This window comes from Hippopotamus amphibius, chromosome 16 (genome assembly GCF_030028045.1).
Source record: "Hippopotamus amphibius kiboko isolate mHipAmp2 chromosome 16, mHipAmp2.hap2, whole genome shotgun sequence".
Classification (NCBI taxonomy): domain Eukaryota; kingdom Metazoa; phylum Chordata; class Mammalia; order Artiodactyla; family Hippopotamidae; genus Hippopotamus; species Hippopotamus amphibius.
The window spans coordinates 58332154-58359610 of NC_080201.1; the positions used below are offsets into that span (position 1 = coordinate 58332154).

Below are 27457 nucleotides of genomic sequence, written 5' to 3' on the forward strand. Positions count from 1 at the left end.
GTATTGTCTTCATCTCAAAAATGGTCTTATGCCATAGTGGGATATTTTGGGGTGGTATATTCTGCTACCCTTCACTGTATATAAGATTAACATTCAAAAATCAATGATATCCCTAAATATTAAAAACAAAAAGATTTTTAATGAAATTTTTAAAAATATGATTTGAATTAGCATAACAAAATACCTAGGAATAAACCTAACAAAAGATTTGCTAGATCTCTAAACAGAAAACTATCAGCCATTACAGAGACTAACTAAAGAAAATCTAAATAAATAATTCACAGCAACAGTATACACAATTGCCAAAAAGCAGAAACAACTCAATATCCATCGAGAGTAAAATGGTTCAGTCACGGCATGTTCATACAACGCAATATTACACAGCAGTGAAATGAATGACCTACTGCTGCATGATGAATTTTATAAATGTAACATTGAGCAAAAGAGGCCATAGTTAAAGGCGGTCCTTTGGAGGGTAATGATTAGGAGGAAGTGTGAAGACTTCTGAGCTGCAGGCAATACTCTTTTTTTTTTTATATGGGTGGTTTTATTAATGCACTATTCTATACAAATTTAATTGAGGCATAACCAGTTTTAGCCCTTTATGTATGTTACAACTTTACTATAAAATGGTTTTTTTTAATTACTTTAGGTTTTACAAAATTATCTTCCTCAAAAAAAGGGAAAAACAAGAAATACTGAAGGAATAAAATGAAAGAATGAAATTATACTAAGAAAGTTAACAGGGTCTACCACTTGCCAGCCAGTGCTAAGAAAACACTTGGCAAACATCCTTATTGAACTCTCATTAGAACCTGTGAGGTGGATCATATTTGTTCCCATTTTAGGGAAGAAGCTGAGGTTCAGAGAGGTGAAATCACTTGCCAAAGTCACACAGCAATGGCACTAGGTTTCTCTGATTCCATATCTCACACTTCTAACCACTCACCACATCACCTGTCAAACAGGTTCTTTCCCAGGTCTTATAACAACCTGCCACCTAATAGCCAAAATAATAACTATCAATTAACAAGGATTACCATTACCACCTTAAGTCCTCAAGGTAACCTAAGAAGCTATTATTATCTCCATTTCTGGGAGGAAAACTGAGGCTCAGAGAGCATAAGCCATTGTACCAAGTTTCAGGTAGGAAGTGATGGAGCCAAAATTCAAACCCAAGAATGTCCGACTCCACCCTTATCATCACTCTACACTGTCCAGTAGTTATCAGACATGGATTCTGTCTCTTCATTCATTCATTCACTCAACAAAAATTTTTTGAGCGCCCACACTGGGCCAGGCATGTTCTAGTCCCCAGACAGCCTCCTCCTGCTAAGAGCTCACATTCCAGTGGGGGGGGGGGGGGGGGGAGAATGACAAAGACTGTATCCAAATATAGAATATGTCAGGTGGCGAAACATGCCACGAGGACCAATAAAAACAGTAAGGGGACCAATAAAAACAGTAAGGGGGCGTGGATTCCCTAGTAGAGCAGTGGTTAAGAATTCACCTGCCAATGCAGTGCAGAGGACACGGGTTCCAGCCCTGGGCCGGAAAGATCCCACATCCCTCGGAGCTTCTAAGCCTGAGCGCCACAACTACTGAAGCTTGGCTCGGCAATAAGAAAAGCCACCGCAATGAGCAGCCCATGCACCGCAATGAAGAGCAGCCCTTGCTCTCCGCAGCTAAAGAAAGCCCTTCCTAGCAAGGAAGACCCAACCTCGCAGCCCATTAATTAATTAATTAAAAAAAACCAAACAAACCAGTAAGCGGACAGAGAGATGGGGGTCTGAATTATAGACAGTGTGTCAGAGGAAGGCCTCTCTGAGGAAGTAAGAGCTGAGTGAATGATGGTGGAATGAATTGAAGGATGCAAACGGATTCCTTTTCTGTGTCTGGGCCAGCAAAGAGGTCGAGTGGGTGGGACATCTCTTATCCCAAATGCCCTTCGTTAGGTGTCCATTTGGGATGTAATTCTCTTCCTTGCTCTAGCCAGAAAAGCTGAAGCTATTTTTCTTTCATTTTCTCCTAAAAGGAATGAACGAAACCGTTTGGCAAAGAATCCTTCGGGCACCTATTACTACATCGTGACTGGAGCCACAAAAAGGCACGGGAGTGGTGAGGCAGGACAGGGCAGGACATCATTGTGACGGTGACAGGCAACCCGGCACGGAACAGAGGGCAACAAAGGGCGCGGCTTGATGGCTGATAAGAAGTGGGGGATGGACCAGGTATCCCTCAGGCCAACTCTCCCTTGCTTGGACCCATTTCACCGAAGCTTGAGGCCACCCAGAAGGCCCCAGCGCAGAGAACGCAGGCGGGCCTGCCCTACCCCCACAGCTGTGATCCCTTCAGCCCTCGCTCGCTCGGCCAATACGCATGCGCCCGCTTCACCAGGCCGGGCGCGCGCCCGGGCCCGCGCCCGGGCAGCCCTACGCATGCGCGGTCTTACAGGTACCCGACTAGACCGGCGCTCGCCTGGCCCCGCTGTGCGCCTGCGTCGGGGGAGGAGCTCAGGCGGGGCGTAGTTTAGACGCCGCGCGCGCTCTGGGTCCCACCCCGGCGCCTTTGCCTTTTCTGGCGGGAACAGCGCACGCGCGGCCCCTCCAGACCCAACTGCCGTTAGTTTGTCGTTCGTGGCCCTCAGCTGTGTCCCGAGACTGGGACGTGGCCCCAGGTACGCCCTAGCCGTGGCGAGGTTCTCCGGAGTAGCCGTGTCAGAGCCCCTCCCGAAATCCTGACAAAGGTCCCAAATCCTAGGGGAGAGTCCCGAATATCAGGGCCTTCCAAGTCTTGTTAAAAATCTTCTTGAAATCCTGACCATATCCCCTCAGAAATACTGAAAGGAACCCCCCAGGAAATCTTGAGGATGACCCCTGAAATCCTGTCAGAATCTTCTAGAAATTCTGTCACACTTCTACCTCAGAGTCTGTCAGAGACACCCCCCTCCCAGAAAGTCCCATTTCACTCCCCCCTAAATCCTGTGAGAATCCTTCCCTGAAGTCCTGGTAGAGGTCCCCAGAAATCTTGTCAGATCCACCAAAAATCCTGTGAGATTCCCCTCCAAAATCCTGTCGGAGGTGCCAACCCAAAAATACAGAGACTCCCCAGAAATCCAGTCAGAGACCCTCTTGAAATCCAGTCAGAGACCTCCTTAAAATCCCCAGAATGCCTGCCTGGGTCCTCCTCCTGTTAGAATCCCCCCGTCAAAGACCCCCGAGGTCCAACAGAGCCTCCCTCGGTCCCTCACCAGGAGTATGTCCCCCAAACCCTGTCAGAGGCTCCCAGGGCCAGTCCGCACCCTGGCTCACAGGGACCCTTCCCCACTCAGGCCCCACAGCCATCACCCCCCTTCTATGCCCCCTAGCCTGGTCCACGCTCTGGAAGGGTCTCTCTTCAAAGACCCCTTTTTCTAGGACCTTATAAAAGCTGCCAGGGAGTGTGCACTCCACAGCTGTGGACCCCGTCTGGCGCCAGGCAGAGCAGGATGTGGGGAGTACTTGGTGACGAAAGGGGGGGCTGAATGGGCGGGGTGAGGACAGGCCCCAGGAGACCCTACGTTGACCGTCTGCCCCAGTGTGCCCAGTGCAGCCTGATATGGGCGCTGTTGTCTGTTGTCATTATTCATAGCGCCCCTTTCACTCTTGAAAGTGTCCTGGAGTTGGGACAGTAAGTCTTATGGTCAACCTGCTTATGATGGAAGCAGGACAGGGCATTGTCAGGGCACAAAGGAGGGAGTCCCTAACTGCTCCAGGGACTCAGGGAAGGCTCCCCGGAGGAGCTGGGAGCCTGGGCCTGGGAGGACCATGGGAAAATGCTGAGTCCCTGCCTGCCGTGAGGGACTGGAGGTCAGCCAGTGGAGAGAAACGTGACAAAAAGAAGCCAGGAGTTGCAGGGACCACTCTGTGCCACGCCAGCCTGAGGGTCTGGGACTTAGTCCTGAGGGCACTCGGGAGCCATGGGAGGGCTGGGAGCAGGAGAGAGATGGGGATCAAACTCACAGGCGAAGCCAACAGTTCCTAATACAGGCTGATAGGGCAAGAAGGTCAGTAGCCTAGGGCGGTGTGGGAGCCCAGGGACAGCACCTCTTTCAGAAACGTTTTCCAGAGGAAGGGACATGGGAGCCGGGACAGGAAGGGCCCGCGAGGAGGGTGTCCCAGGCAGAGACCTGGAGGTGGGAAGAACTGGCCCAGTTTGGGGAACAGCAAGCGGTTCAGAGTTGCTGGAGCAGCAAGTGGGATTTGGGGTGGGGGAGGCAGGTGGGATCAGGCCATGCAGGGCCTTCGATATCAAGTCCAAGGTCTAGGCTTTGTCCCCGGGGTGCCTGGGAGCCATGGAACAACATTGAGCAGAGGAGGGGCAGGTCAGCTCTGAGGCCCTGTGAGGATGGACTGGAGAGGGAGACTGGAGTCAGGAGGCTGGGTCAAGGGCCCAAGGGGAGAGGCTGAGGCCTGACCTAGGGCCGTAGGGAAGGTCAGGAGGGGACAGGGGAGAGTCACTGGGCAGGAGGGACAGGGCTGGGGAACTTGACAAACTGTGGGGAGGAGGGGTGGTAGGAAGGAGTGACCCCCACCCTCTTTGATCTCTGCCACCCGCTGCTTGGGCCCCCCACTTTCCCAGCCCACACCTCCAATCCATAAAACATGTCTGAGCGGGAGCTGCTCTGGTCCAGGAACGGGTGGGCAAACAGGTTCTGAGAACCCAGAGCGGCCTGGGGCACAGGTAAGACAGGGCGGGTCCCCACCCGCAGGTGGCTGGTCTGAGGAGGCCATTCCCCTGTTTGTCCCTCCAGGAGCTCGCGGAGCAGCTGATTCCTTTTTGGTCCCTCCCAGTGATGGAAGGGAGCTGTTAGCTTCGCCAGCAGCTGCAGAGCAGTGGGGGTGGCCCATGGACCTGCCAGAGAGTCAGGAGGGCAGCACTGCTGCAAAAAGTAAGTGACTGGGTCCCTGTTTGTCCCATGGGAGGATGAGGAGGGAGCAGTGGGTGAATGGGGTGCCATGTTCTGTGACTCGGGGACTTGGCAGAGGTGGCTTGGGGTGGCTGAGCCTTCACCTCAAGGCAGGGTAGGAGGCAGGGAGCGATCCTTAATTAAATACCTGCTCTGTGCCCACCTGTCAGGACACCTTATCTCGTTTGCTCTAGGGAGGCCAGAGTAGAAGCCTCTGTATGCGCTGTGCCCCACTGCCTGGAGCACCCTCTCCAGTGACCCACAGGCTCACCCTCCTTGGAGACTCTGCTTTCTGTAAAGCAGCTGCCCTGTGGAATTCTCTCCCCTTTCCTGCTTTACTTCTCTCCATAGCACTGACATCTATTTGTCTGTTTAAACTCTGTCTCCCCTGCTAGAACACAAGCTCCACAGGGCAGCCTTGGTTTTATTTACTCTGGTATTCCCAGTGCTTAGAGCAGCGCTGGCCAACATGTGAGCGATATATGTAATTTTAAATTTTGGTAGTAGCCACATCGAAAGAAAACAAAAAAAGAAACAAACAAAATGAATGACAATAATAGATATTATTTAGCCCAATATATCCCAAACAGTATCCTTTCAGCATATAATCAATATAAAATTGTATTGGAGTTATTCTCTTTTTTTCACACTAAGTCTTCAAAATCTGGTATGTACTTTACACAAACAGAGCATCTCAGTTCACACCACAGTTCAGGTCTCAAGAACCACTGTGGCCAGTGGCTGCCCTGTTGGTCCCACTGCCCTGGAGCAATGCCTGGCATGTCATAGGAACCCAATTGCTAAATCCTTGAATGATTGGATGGATGCAGACCAAATGGGTGTGAAAGCAGCTTCGGGAGGAAGATGCTAGGTTACCCTTTCTGAAACTCATCTACTAAGTGAGAGAGCCCAAGAGAGACTCCCACCCTAGAGGAGAGGCAAAGCCCCTTTTTTAGAGGCTCCTAGCAGGCCTGGACTCTGGCCTCAGGAGGCTTTCCAGATAGGAAGGTAGGGGGCGGACACCTGAATTCAGGAAGAGAGGGCAGGCTGAGTAACTAGCGTCTAAACATCTAAACTTCGTCTGCACCAGCAGAGGGCGTGCGGCCACCGAGGAGCCCATGGCCAAGGGCTGAGCCAGCTTTGGGAGGCTCCCAGAGGAAAGGGAGGGACACACCCAGGAGAGATGGAGACTGAGGAAGGCAGGGGGGTGAGAAGAGAGAGAGAGGCAGCGGAGGAAGGAGAGGAAAGGCTCGAGAAACGGAGAGTCGCTGAGTTGTGGGGAAAGAAGCACAGAGACAGGGAAGAAAGTGGGAGCGAGGGACATGGAGACAGAGGCAGGAGGGACTCATGGGACAGAGATGGGGAGGAGGATGGAGAGAAAGAGCCAGAGAGAAAAAAAAACTAGAGAAGGGACAGGACAGATACACAGAGAGAGGTTGAGACATTGAGGAAGAAAAGGAAGGAAAGAGAACAGGAGAGAAGCAGAGTGACATCTTCCTGAGGGGCCCCGGGAGGCACAGTGTCACATCTGCACTGTAGATACATGCAGACCCTCAGATCCCACGTCACCTGGAGCCAGCCAGTCCTGGGTTATCTCACTGGGCCTCAGGGTCCTCCTCCATAACATGGGGGGCACAGTGAGAGGAGGTGTCTCCCCTAACTGTAAGTTCCCGCTCCCCTTCCCTAGAAACATGAGTTCAAACCCAAGGGGGCCAAATTTTAGCTCACTGCAAAGAACCCTTGAAAAGTTAGAGGGATGGGAAAGGGCACTCCTATGTAGAACACATGACCCTGGGCAAATTTCTAACTTCTCTGTGGCTAAGTATCCTTATCTTTAAAGTGGGGCTAATAATAGCAGCCACCATGGTTTGTGTAAAATGCTAAGAAGGGGCCTGGCTCCTATTAAAGGCTGAATAAATGTTCAGTTTTATTATTGAGCCTCCACCATGTGCCAGGCCCTCTGCCAGGGCCTTTGCAGATTTTATCTCATCTCTTCTCTAGGAGGGAAGTAACCTCCCCACCCATTTTCCAGAGGAAGAAACCGAGGCTCCACGAGACTCAGGCCCTTGACCAAGTTGTCCCCTGAGTCTACCAGACCTTGCAGCCTGTGCTTGGCCTTCTGCTATACCCAGCTGTCCAGGGGCAGGGCAGGGAAAGAGGCTGGGCTGGTCCAGTGAGTCCTGGGATAGAGAATATATAGGCTCCTTCCATGTCTTGGAGCATTTGTTGAGTGCCTATTATGTGTAGGCACAGTGGATGCAGCAGTGGACGAACAGACCCCAGGATATTCACGTTGTGCGGAGGCGGGGGAGGGGGGTGCTCTTCAAATACACATACCTAACCCTCCCATCCCTGGGGGGGGGGGGCGGTGGGGATCACTCTATCCACCCACTTTACCAGTGGGGAAACTGAGGCTCCAAAAGGAGAAGAGACTTTCCCACAGTCATGCAGCTGAACTCTGAGCTCCTAACCACTCCCCCACCACCCACCCAGCCTGGATCACCCCATCCCCCTTCATCTCATGCCCCAGGCTATGGGCGCGGATGCTGACGCCGCCAGCCTCGGATGGGGGAGGAGAGCGACCCAGCCCCAAGGCGGGCTGGGAGACCGGAGATGCTGCGGGCGGGATCGATCCAGGCTGCCCGCGCGTTATCGGATTGTTCCTGGCTCCTGGGCCCCCCTTCACCCTCGGCTTCTCCCAGAATCCTCTCTTCTTTGCCCTCCTCCGCCCCTAGCCCCCTCTGAGCCGAGCCCAGGAAGCAGGGAAAGAGAGGAGGAGAGGCTGTACTCAAAGCATTTGTCCAGTATCTGGACTCCTGAGCCGATCGGATACAAAGGATTCGACAGCAGGGGGCACTTCCTGGCTTGAAAGATGGGGGCCACCTTTCCAAGGTCGGGGGATGGGGGAGGTGACTCAGCGACCCTCACATCGTGGCCCCCACCCAAAGCTTCCTGCGCTTCCCCACCGCCCCAAACTCCGAGCAGCTTGGAATGAATTCCTTCCTCTCTGCAGGAGCCCAGGACCGGGGGTCACCCCTCTTTGCTCTTGATCATCCCCCCTCCTCATAGGTGGGCTGGCCCTCTTGTCTCCTCAGTGTACCGCTGGGACCAGCCAGAGGAGGGGCGTCTGGGGACGCTGCTCAGCTTAGAGGAGCAAATACTCGACTCCATGTTTGAAGCTTGTGACCCCCAGAGGACAGGTCAGAGAGTCAAGAAATTATAAGGGATGGAGATGGGGAGCTGGGAACTGGGGGGCCATAGAGACAGGGATGGGCTAGGGTGAACTGGGTGATTGTCGGAAGCTTCAGGAAGGAAATGGATAAGGGGATGGAGGCCTTTCAGGACAAGGATGGTGGGGGAGGAAACTTGGGGGACATTAACAGAGGAGTGTGGGGCTTTGGGGCCTGGGAGAGGGGGAAGGGCAACCACTGGGCCTGGTGGGGCGCAGCTGGTCCTCTTCATTCTACCCTCTGAGCTGGAGATGACTGGGCCCCATTGCCCAAGGGCCATCGTACAGGGATGCCACCAGCCCAGCCAGTGGTCCCACTTCAAAGCCATCACCTGTCCCCATCCCCCACCCCTCACCTTCCCCAGACTCCCTCACAGCATGCTTTATCCCTAGGCACTGTGGCTGTGACCCATGTACTAGCCTACCTGGAGGCTGTGACTGGACGGGGCCCCCAGGATGCACGCCTCCAAACACTGGCCTCCAGCCTGGACCCCAATGGGGAGGGCCCTCAGGCCACTGTGGACTTGGACACCTTCCTGGTTGTAATGAGGGACTGGATCGCTGCCTGTCAGCTGGATGGGTGGGTCCCCGCACATCCACCCTCCCCCAGGAAACCCTTCCTAAGATCTAACCTCATACCTGTTTACTGCAGCCAGCACCCTTTGGGTACAGGGACCTGCTGTGGTTGGAAGGAGGCTGAGGAGGAGAGAAAAGTAGAGATGGGGCTGGGGGAGGAGGAGGGCCTGAGGACAAAGTGCCTAAGATGGGGAGGGAGAAGGAGTCTGGGGGCAGAAATAAAAGGGGCTGGAAGGAGGAGAAGTGGAATGTTAAGGGGCTGACAGAGGCCCCTCCCCATCCCTCCTCCAAACCCAGTCCCCGCCCCTCCCGCTTTTCCATCTGGCCCCAGGCTCTTGCCATCTGGCTTCACCTTCCTCCCCACAGTGCTCACGCTCACCTGACCCGGCCCCTCCTCCCACCACCCGCAATCCCCCTGCCGGTGGCTGGTCAGGATTGGGGGAGTGGCTGCAGGGGGCTCTAAGCCTCATCCCTTTGATACAGGGGATTAGAGCTGGAAGAGGAGACTGCCTTCGAGGGAGCCCTCACCTCCCAGCAACTGCCATCTGGTGAGATTACTATATATAGAATGAAGCAGGCAGGCCCAGGGTCAGACAGTGGGGGGAACTTCCCACCCGGAGGCAGAGCAGGGGATGGGGTCGGACCCCAGAGACCTTTGCTCTAACCTGGAGCTTCAAGTTTGGCTTTCTAGGCACTTCCAAGACATGACTGCCCCGCCACCTGCCCTGAGCTTTGGGGTTTTGGTTTTTTTTTTTTCATCACGGGTTGTTTCCGACTCCTCCTAACACCAGCCTTGTTAGAGAGGCCCCTCCCACCTCTCATCATCCTCTCGGTCATCAAGTCAGCCCCTCCCTGTACTCTAGTCCCTGCATTCGTGGTCCCTCTGGTCTTGTTGCCGGCACCGCCCACCTCCAGCCTGGCCTCAGCTCAGGCTATTTTCTCAGCTTAAACTGTCTGTGTCTTCCCTTATCCTTCACACCTGGTAGGGAAGCCCTGGTGGGGAAGGCCTGGGATGCTGCAGGCTAAGGTCCCTTTCTGTCCAGCTCCCTCAGCACAGACCTGCATTCCTTCCCTGCAGAAATCTGATTATCTGACTCATTACCTGCCCTGCTGTTTGGTTGGTTGGTTGGTTTGCTCACCATTCTACCCTAAAGCCTTCACATACAGCAGGTGCTCTATAAAAAAGCATTCATGTTCTCTTTCTCCAGCCTTATAAAAACAAAACAAGAGCCAAAAAATACAGCTTTCTTGACATCCTCTTGAACCTCCTCAAACAGGCTTGGGGGCCAGGGGAGGGCTATGAGCAGGAGAGGGGCAGGTCAGCTCCTGGGGAGGAAAGACCCCTTTGAGGCTGAATAGGGGAAGGACAGGAGGGAGAGGCTGGAGGCCAGGAGGCCAGGGAGGAGGCTGTGGTGAGGGTCCCGGGGAAGAAGGCGAGGCCTGAGGCAGGAGGAGTGAGGGAGCCAGGACAGCCAAGGGGCTGGATGGGTGAGTGGGAAAACTAGGAGGAGAGACAAGTTTGGGGTAGTTGAGGTGTGATGAATATGGGGTGGTTGGGAGATATGGGGAGATCCAGCCTGAGCTCAAGGTAGCCATGAGCAAAAAGCTTTCTGGATGGTGGGTGTAATCCCAGCCCCAGGGGCAGGTGGGATCACCCAGAGCAAATGTGAGGGTGGAGGCCAAAGGAGGACCGAAGCCAGAGTCCTTGGGCACTCCAACATCTCAGGTCGCCTGGGGGCCCACCACCCTCTGTCTGTCTCCCTCCAGGATGCTCAGAAGCTGAGGATCCAGCCAACCTGGAAAGCTTCGGAGGCGAAGACCCCAGACCTGAGTTGTACCTACCCTCAGGCCCTCTCTGCCCTCCCCCACCTGTGCCCTGCAGCCTGCCTGGGGCCCAGGGCCTTGCCTAGGGCTTGGGGTCCTTTGGGGAGTGGGTGAGGGACACGGGCTGTGCTAACAGCTCAGAGAGAGTGGGGTAGTCTCCTGTTTCTCTTTATCTAGAAGAGCTGAATCTCCCGACCACCAATACCTAGCCCAACCTGGGGAAGGCAGGTCAGGGCTGTGGGCAGTGACCCTGAACCTTCCCTGCCCCCAGACCCGCCACAGCTGACCTGCTGAGCAGCCTGGAAGACTTGGAGCTCAGTAACCGCCGGCTGGCTGGGGAGAATGCCAAACTGCAGCGCAGTGTGGAGACAGCCGAGGAGGGGTCCGCACGCCTTGGGGAGGAGATTTTGGCCCTGCGCAAGCAGCTCCGCAGGTGGGCCTGGCCCCGTCTGCCCTCCTGCACCCCCCGTGTCCCACCTACCCACAGGCCCAGACTCACTCCCACTTTCTTAGTATTTCTTAGGTAGAAACTGGGTCTCTGTCCCCCATACTCGGTCTCTTTCCCTCCTTTTCTCTCTGGGTCTCTGTCCCTCTCTCTCTGGGGTCTCTGGGATTTCTCTATTGCGCTAAGTGGATTTCTCTGTGATCTCTGTTTTCCTCTATCTCATGTGGCCCACCTGCCCTCGCCCCCTCTCAGTACCCAGCAGGCGGTGCAGTTTGCCAAGGCCATGGACGAGGAGCTGGAGGACCTGAAGACTCTGGCCAAGAGCTTGGAGGAACAGAATCGCAGCCTTCTGGCCCAGGCCCGGCAGATGGTGGGTTTCGGGCAAGGGGCACAAAGGTGCACTCTTCTTCCCACTATCTTGGAGTCTGAGCAACAGAACCTGACTGTGGAGTGGGAAAGGGCAGAGGTCACCCAGGCTTCCTCCCTCAGTTCAGGTCCTGCTCCCCAGACTTTGGGTCCAGGTCTACTTGCCATCCCTCTCATGACAAAGGGGACAGCAGGAGTCATCAGGACTCCCCAGACCCATTCCCCCAGCCCTGCTCTGCAGTGACCCAGGCCCAAGTTGTATTCCCAGGGGTGGGAAAAGGGCAACATGTGGGGGCAAGGAGGCCTGAAAAGAAGCCTTTGTTCTCTCTCTTTGCTGCCTCAGGAAAAGGAGCAGCAGCATCTGGTGGCTGAGATAGAGACTCTGCAGGAGGAGGTGAGCCTCTGAGACCCAGTGCCCACCCCCACCCCTTCCCCAGTCCTCAGGATCTTCCCACCCTACCCACTGCTGCCCCAAACACCCCCAGCTGCCTGCAGCCAAACACCCTTCAGGCTGGTAAGGGAGACCCCAGAAGCCCAATAATGTGTGAATGTCCCTGAAGGTCACATGGCTGCACGTGAGGACTGCCATAGTCAGGAAGACTGTGGGGCATGGGGCGGACTCCTGGCTACAACGAGGCTGCCTACATAAGCATGGGCCAGTCCACCCCTCTCTGTGCCTCAGTGTTCTCACCTGCAAAAAAGGGCAAAATAATGGAATCTCCCTGGTTGGATTGTGTGAGATTTAAACAGGAAGATGCTTATAAAGTCCTTGGCACAGGCAGGACACATGGGACGAGCTCACTAAAAGTTAGCTAGTGTTGTTCATATATTAGTATTTTTTATGGTGGAAAGAACACAGACCTTAAAGTCAGCCCTGATTCAGATCTCATCTCCGGGAATTCCCTGGCAGTCCAGTGGTTAGGACTCCGCGCTTCCACTGCAGGGGGCACAGGTTTGATTCCTGGTTGGGTAACTAAGATCCCATATGCTGTGTGACATGGCCAAAAAAACCACAAAAAACAAATACCATATCTGCCACTTACACAACAAACAACCTTTAGACATGTGACATGCCCTTTCCAAGCCATAGTTTTATTCTCTAAGAACAGGGGAGAAGGGTATCTGTTCGTTAGGATTGTCATGGGGATTAAAAGGCCACTTTTAGCCCAGAGCCTAGCACATAGCATGAGCAGGCCTAGCCCAACTGCAGGTCTGATTCAAGTCCCATTCTGTCTGAGACAGAAAACATTGTCTTAGTTAATTCTGGGCCCACCTGGTCCTTTTAGGTGAAAATAAACCCTCCACACAAGGTGGCATCTAAGTTGCTGGAGACCCATGCAGCATCTCAGTGCTCCTCACTCAGTGTCTGTTCTCTCTGCCCAAGATTGATGTTCATTGTCCCATCTGGTCCTCAGCCTTAGTCACCACTGCACGCTGGCATCCACTGGGGGGTTGACATTGCCTTCTGGCCTCTGGATGTACTGTCCTCACTGCATCTGCTGATGGTGGCCCTCATCTGGACCCCACAATCCACGAATGCTACTGGGGTCCTCCACACCCTTCTAGGGTCACAGAGGAGGTTTAGCCGCTTTCCTATGACTTTGTGGCTACAGGGGCCTCACTGGGCCCTCTGTGCCTCAACTCCTCACACAGCCACATCTATTCTATTATTCACACACCTTGCTGGTTCACAGACTGAGCTGGGAAACACCTCTCTCAGATTCCCAGGTGTCCCAGAGGTTCTGTGTTTCAACTGCAGCCATCCTCTCCAGCCCTCTAACCTGGGGCTTGGGACTGGCCTCAGGGCCCATTTTCACTCTGTTTTTCTCTTCTTTGACTCTCCTGAATCTCTGCCCAGTCCAGGCAGTAATACTCATTCTGCCTGATCCCCCCAAGTCTCTTCTTCCTGTGTCTGTATTATGGCTTTTACATTTAAACCAAAAAATTTTCCACTATTGTTCCCTGGCTCTTCCATGAAAATTCCCTCTTTGGGGGCAATGGGAATCTCGCTGAAGGATGGCTGCCATGGTGTGAAGCATGGGTTGCAGACAGGATGTGACTGTTTCTTCTAGAACATCTCTTTTTAAGAACAAGGAGAATGGGGGCTTCCCTGGTAGCACAGTGGTTAAGATCCGCCTGTCACTGCAGGGGTCACGGGTTTGAGCCCTGGTCCAGGAAGATCCCACATGCCTCAGAGCAGCTAAGCCCCTGCACCACAGCTACTGAGCCTGAGCCTGAGCTAGAGCCTACAAGCCAAAACTAATGAGCCCACGCACCTAGAGCCCATGCTCCACAACAAGAGAAGCCACCGCAATGAGAAGCCTGTGCACCGCAATGAGTAGCCCCCGATCGCCGCAGCTACAGAAAGCCCGCACAGCAGCAAAGACCTAATGCAGCCAATAAAAATAAATAAGTAAATTTATTGGAAAAAAAAAAAAAAAAAAAAACAAGGAGATGGGGACCTCCCTGGTAGCACAGTGATTAAGACTCTGTGCTCTCAATGCAGGGGGCCTCAGTTTGATCCCTGGTCAGGGAACTAGATCCCACATGCATGCTGCAACTAAGGAGCCAGCAAGCTGCAACTAAGGAGTCTGCCTGCTGCAACTAAGACCTGACACAACCAAATAAATAAATAAACATTTTTTAAAAAGAGCAAGGAGAAACTTTCCCCGAAGTCCCATGACAGGACCTCCCTCTTATATCTCATTGGCCAAAGTGACATCAAATGATTTTGGCTATAAGCCAAACCACTCCCTGACATGGGTAACATGGCTACTGATAGGTCTGGAATACTTTCAGCTCCAAGGAAGAAAACAATGAAGAAATGGTGGCTTCAATCTGAAGGACACTAATTAACAAGAGGTTTTGAAAGTTCCGGGCTGGTTTGGCAGCTTTTTGACTTGTTTGTCTGCCTGTGGCCTCAGGATCACAAATGGCCACAACAGCTCCAGACCTCATGTTCTCACTCAAAACAGGACAGAAAGGGGCAAATGCTCCTCTCATGGCTCTCTTTTTTCAGCAGAAAGAAAAGTTTTTCCAGGAGCATCCCCAGTCCGCCACCACACCAGCAGACCTCTCACTGGATCATGTGACAAGAGAGGCTGGGATAATATCTGACCTTTCTCAGCCTCTGGAGTGGGAGGCAAACAAGTGATGGGGTGAGAAAGGCTGCTGGGTTGGCTAACCAGCTGGGTGTCTTGAATCAGCAGAGATTTCCATCTTGATTCACTTCCAGGGCTGGGGCTGGGACCCACCTGCCCACGTGGAGAGTGGACCCCCCAAAGAGAGCAGGAGAAAGAATAAACGGTGAAAGGCAACCAGTGATCTCTGCCACCTCCCGGCCCAGAAGGCCTGCTGCCGGGTCAAGTGCCTTGAGCAATGCCTGGAACATCCTAGGTGCTCGATAACCAAGCTATTCTTGGTTGCCTCCCCCACCTTTCCCTTCTCAGCAGCTGCCTACAGAGCATCTATAGATCAAGTTCTCAAGTTGCAGTAGAATAATGCTGGAGTAAGGGACACTCAGACACTCAGCTTTCCTACGAGAACTTACAGAGCGGGGCTCAGGTTACTGCAGAAGAAGGCCAGGTTCCCTGCCCAGGATCCAGCCTGCAAATCCCGACCAGGTGGACAGATGTTGACACAGCATTCCTGGCCTGTCCTTCCTCTGCCCTTCACCTGGCAGCGCAGGCCTGCTGAGACTGAGAGGGAGGGAAGGCGGCTGATGGAGGACTTGAAGCTGAGCCGGGCTGGAGTGAGGGGGGAGTTGGCCTTGGTATCCACAGGGGCGCCAGGAGGAGGGGTGTGGTCAAGGGAAGTTGATTGCCTCCGTGCTCTGAAATGCTTTCCCCAGTGATTGCCTCACATCAAAACTCAGCGCAACTTGCTAGATTTTTGGTGCTGGAAGCTTTAGACTGAAATTTGGTGCGTTTTATTCTTGGGTCCTATTTTGTGGCTGTCGTGGGCTGCCCTCTCCCAGCCCCCTTGTTTTCACAGATAACTCTCTTTACCCTTGAGGACTCAGACCTGGTACGACCTCTTTGCAAAGCCTGAGCTCCCGCAAGGCCCAGGCCAGGGCCCTAGGCCCGCCTCATGCAGTGTTACCATTGGCTTTTGTGTCAGTCTCCAGCTCCAGTGATGAGCAACTTGAGATGAGGGACGAAGCTGGTTCCCCATTCTCACCCAGGACTGCATCTGGCTTAGAGGAGAGTCTGGGAGCTAAAAGTGCAGGATTTGGAATCAGATTTGAGTTTGAGTCCAATTACTCTCCATGTGACCTTGGCCAAGTTTCTTAGCTGTGTCAATCCTTAATTTCTTCTGTAAAATTGGGGGTGATGACAGGGTAAACATTAATAGTTGGGACAGCCAGACTTTACATTCTTCCTGAGTGGCACAGTATAACGTGTATAGCAGCACCCGTGAAGTCTTCCTGCCAAAAAATTAAACAAGAGTCTGGACAAGACCTTGGATCTGCCCATCAGTTTATAGGAAATAATGAGGGGTGGGGGGAGGAACATGGTAAACGTCCTGCACAGGGACCAAGAACACAGTAAACCAAATCCAAATGCACCAACTCTACAGTACAAATAACCTGGTTTCTTCCACAAATGAAGGGCCCAAAAAAGTGCCAGGGCTGGGGAGGTGGGGGATCACTGTCAGATGAAAAGAAATGAGACGTTTCAACCAAAAGCCATGGTGGAACTTGTTTGGATCCTCATTCAAACAAACTAAATGTGAAAAAACATTTGTAAGACAACCAAAACCAAAAAAGAGCACTGGGTGTGTGATGATATTAAGGAATTATTATTAATTTTGTTGAGTGAGCATTGCATTGTGATTTTACTAAAGGAAAAGTCCCCAAGTAGGAAATACAAGTGCTTGGAGTAGTTACAGGTGAAATAACATGATGCCTGGGGTTTGCTTTAAAATACTTTGGTTAAACAAAACAAAACAAAAAACTTGGCAAATAGAGAAGAAACAAACGGGGAAAATGTATATAATTATTGAAATTGGGTGATGGATAATGGGGCATCATCATACGGGTTTGTTTTGTTTTGCCAGTTGGTGCAGCTTCTGGGATCTTAGTGCCTCTGACCAGGGATTGAAGCTGGGCCCTGTTAGTGAAAGTGTGGAATCTTAACCACTGGACCACTGGGGAATTCTCAGGTTCATCATACTGTTATTTTTACTTTTGTTTGTTAAAAATTCATAATGCAAAGTTTTAGAAATATCTTTTTAATATAACACTGAACATTTGTATATGCCAGGCACTGGTCTAAATGCTTCGTGCTCATTAATCTATATTAACATGCATTTGCATGAATTCCCACCTGTATGACCTGGGCTAACTTGCTTAACCTTTCTGTGCATCAGTTGTCTTTATCTTTATTTTATTTTTTTATATTGGCCGCACCACGTGACTTGCGGGACCTCAATTCCCAGACCAGGGACTAAACCCAGACCACCACAGTGAAAGCACTGAATACTAACCACTAGACCACCAGGGAACTCCCATCTTTGTCTTTAAAATAGGGCATAAGAAATAAGTTAACACTGGCAGGGTCCTCAGTAAATGTTAGCGATAATTACGTATTAGCTCATTTAATCCTCACAGCCACCCCATGCATCCTATCTTATCTCCATTTTTGCAGCTCTATTTTGATTTTTCATCTGCAAATGAAAAACCTCAAACCTGAGATCCCCATAGGATGGTTGGAGGGATTAAATGGGCTAAAACATAGAAAGTGCTGCTCATGAGGCCCAATGCACATCAAGTGCTCAGCAAATGTCAGCTATGAATATTAACACAGCCATTTGCTAAAGTGAGTGTGACCAGGGTCCCTTCTTTCAGAACGGGAAGCTACTGGCTGAGCGGGATGGAGTGAAGAGGAGGAGTGAGGAGCTAGCCACGGAGAAGGATGCCTTGAAGGTACTACCCCTCCCTAATGCCTTGACAACATCCTACCACCCCGAGGCCATTTTTACCATCACCAATTTCAGCCCCTGTGGTCAGGTGAGATGAGGGATTTCAATGAAGCTGTCAGGTTCCCAGGGCCAGTGGGCAACTCACCGAAGTTCCCATCCGTGTAGCTAATGTCCAGGGACATGAAGGGAGGTTAAAGAGAAGGGCTTGGGAGAGTGGGGCATGCTGGGGAGGGCAGGCCAGACAGATGGACGGGTTCCTTCCTTGGCAGCGGCAGCTCCACGAGTGTGAACGCCTCATTTGCCAACGAGACACCATCCTCTCCGAGGTGAGGGGGCTGGGGGGAAACATTTGCCTTCTATGTGTCTCCTGCCCCTAGTCTGGAAAGGGAAGTCCTGCTTGGCTCTAATCCCCGGATAATCAACCTGGAGAGGTGAGAGGGTTTCCTGGGAAACTGATGCTCTCCCTCAGACCCTAGCTCTTCCCCCAAGCCCACCCGCCAGTCCCCCCACCACCCAACCTCAGTGTCTTTGGTGGGCTGGGCCCAGTCTCAGTCAGCTTTGGGCTTTCCCAGCGCATTCACCATGCAGAGAGTCTGGCCAAGACCTTGGAGGAGTACAGAACTACAACCCAGGTAACCCACCGGCCTGGCCCCCACTCTTCCCACTTCTCTTTTGCCATCTCTGGGATTTGCTGCCTCCTTCTGTCTTTGTTGATCTTTTCCCAAGTCTCTATGTCTTGTTTCTACTATCGCTACTTTTTGACTATGTCTCTCTCCCTCTCTGTCTCTTTCTGCCTTTCCACTTTTCCTCTGTTCCTTCCTTTCTCTTTCTCTCTCTCTCTCTGTATTTCCATCTTGTATCCATTTTCTTTACACACACACACACACACACACACACACACACACACACACACACACAGAGGGTGAGTCAAAAATTATCCACACTCTGGCTGTAGAATTTATACAAGTTTTAATATAACTGGAGTGTGGATAATTTTTGACTCACTCTCTTGTTTATGTGTGTGTGTGTCTGTATTTATTTGGCTGCATCAGGTCTTAGTTATGACACAGGGGATCTTTCCTTGCAGTGCGCGGGCTCTTCCTTGCAGTGTGCAGGCTTCTTTCTAGTCATGGTATGCGGGCTCCACAGCTCGAGGGCTCAGCAGTTGCAGCACAGGCTTAGTTGCCCCGCAGCACGTGGGATCTTAGTTCCCCCGATCAGGGATCAAAGCCGTGTCCCTTGCATTGGAAGGCGGGTTCTTAACCACTGGACTGCCAGGGAAGTCCCTCCCGTCCACTTTCATTGTCTGTGGGGGACTTCTCACCACATCTCCCCTCCTATTTCTGTATCTCTGCCTGGTTTATTTAGATTCTTGTGTCTGCCTGTCTCTGGTTCTAGTCCATCTATCTCCTGAGGCAGTGCCTCTCTCTGTCCCTTGTCTTCAGAGTGTCTTGCACCCCATGTGTCTCTTGCCTCTCTGTGACTCTGTTTCTATCTGTGTCTCTCGTTTTTCCATGTGTTTCCATCTCTGCCTTCTTTTTCTTAATTTTCCTGGCTGATAGGTTACCTTCTGGGTTCCTGTTGCTTTTTGCCTCTCTTTGGCTTCCTGAGTTTCTGTCACTGTGTCTTCCCCTTCTCCCTTGGCAATATGCGTCTGGAGGAGCCCAAAGAAGTCACAGGAATGGAACTGACCTTGGAAGAGGAGCCCAGGCATGGGAGGTGGGGAAAAACAGAGAGCCAGGGGTCCCCCACTCCTTCCTTTGCAGGAACTGAGGCTGGAAATCTCACACCTGGAGGAACAGCTGAGTCAGACCCATGAGGGGCTGGATGAGTGAGTGGAATGGCCGGGCTGGAGGAGGCAGGAGGGGAGCCCAAGGACAGGGACCCCCGGCCTCTAGCGCCAAGGTGGGCAGGGCAGCAACTCCAGCATAGGCTGACTGACAGGTGGTGGGCAGGCACGGAGGCAGCCTTCCCCCTCCTGACTGTGTGGCCAGGCTACCCGAAGGGACTCAGGTGAGGAGAGTGGACTGGACCAAACTGCCACCACCATCGCTGGGTGTGGAGATCCAGGCCATTCAGCAGGTGGGCCTGACACCCCCAAAACACCCTAACCCACCACCAGCGGCAACTCTAACCCAGCCCTCTCACCCCACCCCAGTTCCCCCAGGACTATTTCGGTCCTTAACTTCATCCCTAACCCAATCCTTGGTCGGGGCACCAAACCCTTCCCAGGTGCTGCCTCCCCAGCCCAGCCTCACACCAGTTCCCTTCCACCTCCCATCCTCACACCTCAGCCCGTCTCCATCCCACCTCTGACCTGTTGTCTGCCTTAACCTGACTCTCCCTGGCCTCAGAAACAACTTCTCCTCTCCCAGAAACAAGAAGTGACAGCCTCCAATCTTTCCAACCCTCTATGTGGTATATGGCAGTGGGAGGAGGTCGTCAATGATACCGATGAGGAAGCTGAGTTTCCACCTGAAGCCCCAACTGAGGGGCAGGTGAGCACGGGAGGGACTCTGAGACCACCAGGTCCAGGGGCTGGGAGAGGGGCCTGAGACACCATGTGCCTTTGCTGTTCCTCATCCCATAGGCAGGTGTTGACTGAGGACCTGCTGAGTGCTGGCCTTGGAGCCCCCAGCCAGACAGGACACCACCCTGGCCCTCTAGGGACTGGCCTGCTGGTGTGGAAGACAAAAGTGAATGAACAAAGCAAATACACATATGGTGGTGGTTGTTGCCATTGTTTCAAAAACACTGTCAGGAATCACCTTATTTAAAATGGTACTACAGTGGGAAGGGAATATGTGAATTGTTCTTCCTGACACCATAAAGGTACATTAAGCATTTACCTTTTGAATACGTCACCTTTAAGAACAACTTAACAAGCCCTCTATGTAATCTTGAATTCAACAATAGCCATTGTTTTATTACTTCTGTAATTACCTGAACAGTATTTCAAACATTGTGTGAAATAACAAAGACAACTCATCTTCATTGTTCACAGCTGAAAAGTGAGAAAAGCCGTTAGTGCCAGGAAAATTCCTTTTTTTAAGAAAATATTGCTAACATCTCTATAAACAACGCTGTATTGTCTTGAAAATTATACTGCTTCAAAGCTGTTCATCATCCTTAAAAGAGAAACTTGTTTCTCTGTTCAGTTTTTCCCTGGGTTGAGAGAAGCTTCTGTTTCTCTTCGACACCAGCACTCCTGTTAGATTCCTCAATGACCTCTGCCACTATCTCTGTGAGGTGTAGGCATCCTCATCCCTCATCCAGTTACTCATGGAAAACTGAGCCTCAGGGATCACACAGCTTGTGGGGGGCAGAGCTGCATCCCTTGGGGGAAGGGGAAGTTAGAGCGAGCTTCTGCTGAGAGCTCTTTGATGGCTCCTTGAGGGGAAGACTGGCCCAGGCCTCCGGGTGCTGCCTGCACTGGGTCCTGGAGATACAGAGCGGAATCATTTAGGACCTGGACCCCTTAGCACTCAAGGCCTGGTAGAGAGATCATGCAAATGGGCCATCCCAGTGCAGGATGGTCCATGTGCTAGAGGTGGGTGGCAGGCCCTGTGGGAGCCCAGAGAAGATAGTTTGTGTGTTGGGTAGGAGATTGAAGGAGATATCACTGGGAAACTGACACGAGTTTATTTTGAAGAAAGAAACAGAGAAGTTAAGTGGTGTGAGAAAGGAGAGGCCTTCCAGGCATTGGGAACAGTAAATGCAAGAACGTGGGAGTGTGAAACCACATAACATGTTTGGGGAGCAGAGAACAGTTGGGGGTGACTCGTAAGAGATGAGGTCAGGCCGGATCATGAAGGGAATTCCCTATGGATGAAGCTGGTAAGCTGTGCTTTTCTCCATCAAGCCACAGGAGGGCTGTGGGTAGGGAGGAGCAGGCCAGCTCTGGATGTAGAAAGACCCCTCTGGGGCTGCATGGGGACTGACTGGAGGCTGGGAGGCCAGGGAGGAGGTGGGGGCAGTGATCCAGATGATTGGGCCTCAGTAATCTGAAAAGCTCCCAGGTGATTCTAATGCATACCCAGTTCTCTCTGACTCAATGAGAGATGAGAACTAATGTATTTTTTGTATAGCTAAAATATGTAATAATGACTAAAGCTGATCTTCAATGTTGACATATTGTTTTAGCAATAAAAATACAAGATTTAAAAACTGTGAAAAAAAAAAAAAAACAGATGATTGAACCTGGTGTACCCCCCAAAAAAAAAAAAAAAAAAAAAAGAGACAAGCAGACAGAATTGAGGCAAGGGAGACAGAGCTACTGACGCAGACGATAAGGGCAGGGGCAGGGGGTTGCTGCTGAGGGCGCTGGCTTCTGGGAAGGGAATAGACAGAAAGACGCAGAACTTACTTTGCAACCTCCTGAGGTTGAGAACCTGGGAGGAAAAAGGGATTGGAAGGGAAATGCTAAGCCTCTTTAGGGCCCAGACGAGTGTAAGAGGCTTGTGGGCGTGTGAGAGGTTCGGGGTGACCTGGACTCCTGGGTCCTGAAGGAGAAAGGAGCTTGGTGGAACAACTGTCAGGTTTCTGGCTTCTGCTCCTGGAGGGATGATAGAGCCATCCTCGAGGGGGGCCCAAGAGGAGGGCAGATCTTAGAAGCAGGTGGTAAATTTTCAGCAGATGTTGCAGCTTGGAAGACCTAAGCTTTTCTTTCCCACAGAGAAACTTCCAGGGAGAGCCAGCACACCCTCATGAAGGAAGGAACGAGCGATCAATGTGGTAAGAAGATTGGTCCTCCCTGAGCCATCCCTCTGCCTCAGGGTGATGCCTCTCAGATGGCTAGAGTACAAAGCCTGGAAGAGCCCTGAGGGAGTCGTGCATCACTCATCCCCTCATTCATTTACACTGAGGCAACCCTGGGCCTGCGAGCCAGGAGGAGTCAGACCCAGCTCTGCCCTCAGACCCTGATAGTTCCAGGACAACCTGCACCTAACCCTACTTTGAGGGGAAGACTTTGAGCGGAGGCCCTGCTTGGGGTCCTATAGGAGTGGTATTCGTATAGGAGACCCTTAGACAAGGAGACAGTTGTCAGGCAGGTGGGACAGCTCAGTCACTTGGTCACTGTCACTGAACACACCTCTGCCAAGGCCTCCAGGGAGCCTTGGGATGAACGAGACCCAGACTGTGCCCCAGGAGAGCACCCAGACTGTTGGGAGGTCATCAGGGGCTCTGGAATCAGACATGCTGGGTTCAAATCCCAGCTCAGTTACTTGTGATGGAGTGGGGTGAGCTCCTGCCCTGTGATTGTTGTGCAACTGTTACGAGGCTCACATGCAGCCTCCAAGGATAGAGAAAGCACTAAATGTCTGGACCCACCCTCCTCCGTGGGGCCTCTGCCTTCCTGCGGTGCCTGTGTCTACCCTCTCCCCTCTTGCAGGCTCCCGGCTGCAGCAACTAATGAGGCTGCCTGCCACGGTCTCTTAATTGGACTTGTCTAGGAAAGCTGAGATTGGGCGGGATGGGGTCCCAGAGCTGTGACCTCCCCCTGCGTCACCAGGGAATGAAAGACAGGGCTGAGCAGCAGCGGGGACAAGGGCTGACGTAGGAGCTGGACATATGAGTTCCTGGGGCGGGGGAGTGGGGAGGCCAGGGTGGCCGGCCGGCCAGGGCAGTATGATCCACAGATTGGGAAGCTGGGAAGTAGTGAATCCTGTGGCCCCTAGACATGAGCGGGGGTAAGGGTTTGGACTTTGAGAGGAGGGCTGGGGATCCCCAAATAGAAGTCCCAGGGGATCAGACAGCTATGTGTGTGACTGGGGCAGAGGCTGGGGGCCTACAAGCCTGGATTGCATGGGAGTTGAGGAAACAACTGTATCCTGAGGGTGTTGGGTCTGAAGCTGGAGGGCTGGATCCCTGTTTCCCAATGAAGGTGGTGCTGGGTGGTGTGGACGTCTGGGCCTCCAAGGGATGTTGGGGCTGGGCAGCTTGAGGCCTGAGTCCCCAGAGAGGCATTTCAGGGGCTCCAGACAACTGTGACCATAGGAGGCGCGAAGGCTGGAGCTTGCGCACTTAGAGAAATGATTTGGGATGGGGGCGGGGCCCACATAGTTGGCTTCTGGAGTCAGGGAAGTCTGAGCTGGAGTCCCAGTTCTCAAAGAAGACCCAATAAGACTGAGACGCACCGAAAATGCCCCAACCAGGCAGGAAGCCAGGGCAGGTGGTAGGGTCTCGGAGAGGTCTGAGTCTCTGGTGTTTTGGGGTGTGAGAGAACCAGAAACCTCTGATCAGCTGGGGGATCAGCTGGGAAAGTAGCAGCTGAGAAAGCCAATGCGATGGAGAGGCCCCGACCCTTTAGAGGTCACATACTCTGGGGAATTTGGTGAAAATTCCCCTGAAAAAATACAGATGCTGCCCTACTCGCAACAGTTTTCTTGTGGGGCTCCAGGATATCCTCCAGGTCTATCCATGGTGCACATCCATGTTAAGAGCCCTCCTTTAAAGGTTCCGCCACACAGCAGGCAGACAGGAACCAGGCAGGGGAGACAGATGTTTGCAGTGACTTTCTTGTCGCCCCAGGTTGCCCAGAACAGAGGAAGAGGAGGAAGCGGAGATCCGGGTTACGGTAGGCAGTGCGCAGCACCATCCACTGCAGGCCCTCAGATGAGGCTGCTGTAGTCACAGCTCCTCCCCAGCCCCTGCCCACACCCCCGAGCAGACAGAAAAATCGTTTGGCCAAGAGATAACAATGCCTCCGCTGTAGCTAATGAGAGCAGACAGCGCTGTAGAGGGAGGCTGCAGGCCAGTGGGCGGCCAGAATGTTCCCAGGGGACCCCCAAGCACATACACAGGCTGCAGCCACTAAACCACAGACATGGCTACACCCCCAGATTGCAAAAATGCACACGCACATACGCCCACATGCGGGAAGGGCCGGACCCTCCCTGTCACAGCTGCCCTGCCTGGTACCACACGCACTGCCTTCTTTGATCCTCAAAGCGGCAGGTGACAATCCTGCTTCTCAGGCAAGGGAAGGGAAGGGAGGAAATTTGTTGAGGTCAGCAACCTATGGCCCTCAGGGAAGAACATAAGCTCGAAACTGTGCCAGCCTCCATTCCAGGCACCTAGGACCCTTCAGGGTCCACACTGTCCAAGATGGTCTCTCTGAGCAGCCTGACCCAAAGCCCACCTCTTTCCCACCACACCACGCTCCCTTCCGTGGAGACTGGGGCCCCACCTCACTTTCCTCACAGCTAGTGTGACAGTGGTCTTTACGCAGTCCTCAGGGTGAGGGTAAGGGTTAAGAATCCACGTCACAAAGTGCCCGGCACAGAGCAGACACACAATAGGTGGCAGTGGTGAAGATCGTGGCTAGGACTGGTGTTCTTGGAACTCCTTATCTATTATTGCATTGCTATTGCCGTAGCATCATCCACAGAGCAGTGGCATAGGTGGGAAAGCCTGAGATCTACAGAGGGGACGCCCTTTCAGAAAGACACGGGATGAGGTGGTAAAGTGAGAAACTGAGTCAGGAGAAATGTTTGGGGCTTTAATCTTAAAGTGCCTGCTGGGCGTGGCGCAGAGCAAGAAGGTGGACCCAAGGAGTATCCACACTGGACTAGGCCCAGCCCAAGGCTGGGCTCCTCTAGAAGATGGGGGTCTCTGCCCTCAGGGGGCCTAGATACTTCCAGAGTCAGATGGAAATGGAAATAATAATATTGAGTAGCTTACACAGTTATTGCGTGCTCACTGTCTGCCAGGCACTGTTCTGAGCCCACCTCCTGATGTTTTGGGTTTTGCCCGCATTCACTCATTCATTCTCCACTTCAGCCCTGTGAAGTGGCGGCCAGCACATGGAGGAAGTGGGGCCTGGAGAGGAGGGGTGACGTGCCCAGGGACACAGCAGGAAATTGGCAGAGCGGGGAGCCCAACGCAGCAGTGTGTCTCGGGGAGGCTCACACACTGAACCACTGTATCCCACAGGCTTCGATGTGGCCCCTTCCGTCCAGTGGGCTGAATCAAGCACCTCTCCCAGTCTAGGACCTGGTGTCTCAAGTTTGTCTCCTTTGTCCTTCCAGGTGGATCCCCCTATCCCTTTGGGAGACTCACACCCTGAAGACATCCCAGGAAGCCCTCCTGAAAGGTAGTGGGACCCAAGGGCCTGGGAGGGGACTTGGGGGCAGAGAAAAAGTCCAGCACCATTGCCCCGCCTTCCTTTCTCCGCAGCAGCCCCTCAGACCCGGAGTTGCAGCAAGCCCTGGTGCCAGTGGTGAAGGAGCTGGTCCCAATCAGGAGGCCCGTCTGGGGCCAGCTCTGCCTGTGCCCCCTGCACCCCCAGCAGCTCAGGTGCACCCCAAGGCATCTCCAAAAGAAGGGTGGTAGTCACACATCAGGGCACTGCAGGGACATCATGGGTTCCCCTGGGTGCCCCCCCAAGCGCTGTCGTGCCTCCCCGCAGGGTCACTCGGCACCCACTGATCCCGGCGCCAGTCCTGGGCCTGCTGCTGCTGCTGCTGCTCTCGGTCCTGCTTCTGGGCCAGTCCCCGCCCCCCACCTGGCCCCACCTCCAGCTCTGCTACCTCCAGCCTCCTCCAGTGTGAGCCATGCTCCCCACCGCCTCAGAGCAGTGTCTAGTTCAGTGACCTCCCTGGGGCTCTTTTTACTGTTATTCCTGTGGTTGTTCCACTGTGACTTGGGATTATCCCACTGTCGGGACCCCAGATACAGTGCTCCAGGATCCACATCCCTGTATTGGGTTTTTCTGTGAAGTCTCTTAGTTTTTTTAATGTTGGCAACTACATTTCTTAACAATAGCAAAACATTGCCACTAATAGGTCAAGCACTAGGGGCTATGTTTTCCTCACAAAACAAGTGTGGAGGAGGGCAGCTGCGGGCCCACAGCTCAGTCTCCACAGCACCAGGGCCAGCGTGCTGTGATTCTCTGTGACTTTCTTGGCCCTTCCCTTGTGCTCAGGAGATGGCAGGTGTTGTAGCTTCATACATCACATCTTCAGGGAGAAAGGGACACACCCATTCCTTTCTATAAAGAAAAGCAGTAGCCTTCTCAGAGCCAGCAGCAGACTCTGTCACATCAGCCAGAACCGTTTGGCATGACCACCCCTAGCTGCAAGGGCAGCTGGGAGACCAAGCATCTCTCCTGGCAGAAAGAGGGAGGACAAGATGTGGGCCAGGCACACACACACGTCATCAGTGGCCAGCAGGAAAGGGTGAGCCATTTGTTCATTCAGCAAACACTTAATGATCATCTATTTGTCATGGCAAGACCTTAGAAGATAGAAAAGTAGACCCTCCAATGCCAGGCTGAAGCACATTGATTTTTCTCCTGAGGATGATGGGAGTTTGGGGAGATTTCATTACTTGTTTTTGGTTATTTACTTTGTAATTGAGGTGTAACTTCTCATACAATGATAAATGGACAAATCTCAAGTATCAGCTGGATAAATTATTGCACATGTAAACACCCATGAAACCAAAACTCAGGTCAAGATATAGAACAGTTTCAGCACTGCAGAGGCTTCCTTGGGAGAGCTTTGAGCAAGGGAGGGACAGTGACAGAGAGAGGTAGCTGCAGGCTCTGCAGGAGCTCAGGAAAAGCATCTAGCCCAGCCTCAGAGGCCAGAGATTTCTTCCCAAGTAAGTGACATCGGCATTTAGTCTTGAAAGATGGGTAAGCCTGGTTATAGTGAGCAGAGGCGGGGGAGGGTGTCCCAGGCAGAGGGAAAAAAAGTGTGGGAAGACCAGGTGGTTGGAAAGTGCCTCTGTGTGTGGAAAGCCATAGGCAGCACCATGTTGCTCAGATTAAAAAAAAAAAAAATGAAGCCAGGGAAGGATTTGAGGCTTTAGAGTTGTGAGAAATAAGATAGGTAGACAAGAGCCCATTAAGGGTTTTGAACACCAGCTTGAACTCTACTGCCAAGTGCCCAAGAAAGGGCTGTGATCAGGGAAGGGGCAGAATCCACTCTGGGTGGGAAAGAGACCTTCTGAGCCTGTATAGGGGATGAATAAGGGAGTGAGGCTGGGGCAGTGGTCCAGGTGGGAGAGTGTGAGGCCTGACCTGGGCTGGGTGCATGGATGGAAAGAAGGACAGGGCAGAGAGAGGCAGAGCAGGAAGGACAGAGCCAGGGTATGAAGGAGGATAAAGAGGGAGGGGTGTCGGACCCACTGCCTGGTAGAC

At 52.7% G+C, this 27457-nt stretch overlaps 1 protein-coding gene across 7 annotated transcripts; it reads left to right on the forward strand.

Moving 5' to 3' along the window:
- The first annotated feature begins 2116 nt into the window (after window positions 1-2116).
- On the forward strand, window positions 2117-26714 carry KASH5 (KASH domain containing 5). 7 transcript variants are annotated; one of them, XM_057713401.1, is made up of 20 exons: window positions 2577-2677; window positions 4793-4930; window positions 8044-8148; window positions 8571-8757; window positions 9237-9301; window positions 10521-10587; window positions 10849-11010; window positions 11275-11392; window positions 11732-11782; window positions 17237-17314; window positions 17580-17636; window positions 17883-17942; window positions 19077-19141; window positions 19266-19392; window positions 19665-19808; window positions 21986-22044; window positions 23842-23887; window positions 25341-25405; window positions 25489-25608; window positions 25721-25999. In XM_057713401.1, the coding sequence occupies exons 2-20, from the start codon at window positions 4888-4890 to the stop codon at window positions 25860-25862; spliced, it is 1761 nt and encodes a 586-aa protein (XP_057569384.1). In that variant the 5' UTR covers window positions 2577-2677; window positions 4793-4887; the 3' UTR covers window positions 25863-25999. The 7 variants fall into 7 exon arrangements, with proteins under 7 accessions (XP_057569382.1, XP_057569384.1, XP_057569386.1 ...); XM_057713403.1 differs by having other exon boundaries at window positions 19686-19808; XM_057713405.1 differs by having other exon boundaries at window positions 19305-19392.
- The last annotated feature ends 743 nt before the right edge of the window (window positions 26715-27457 follow it).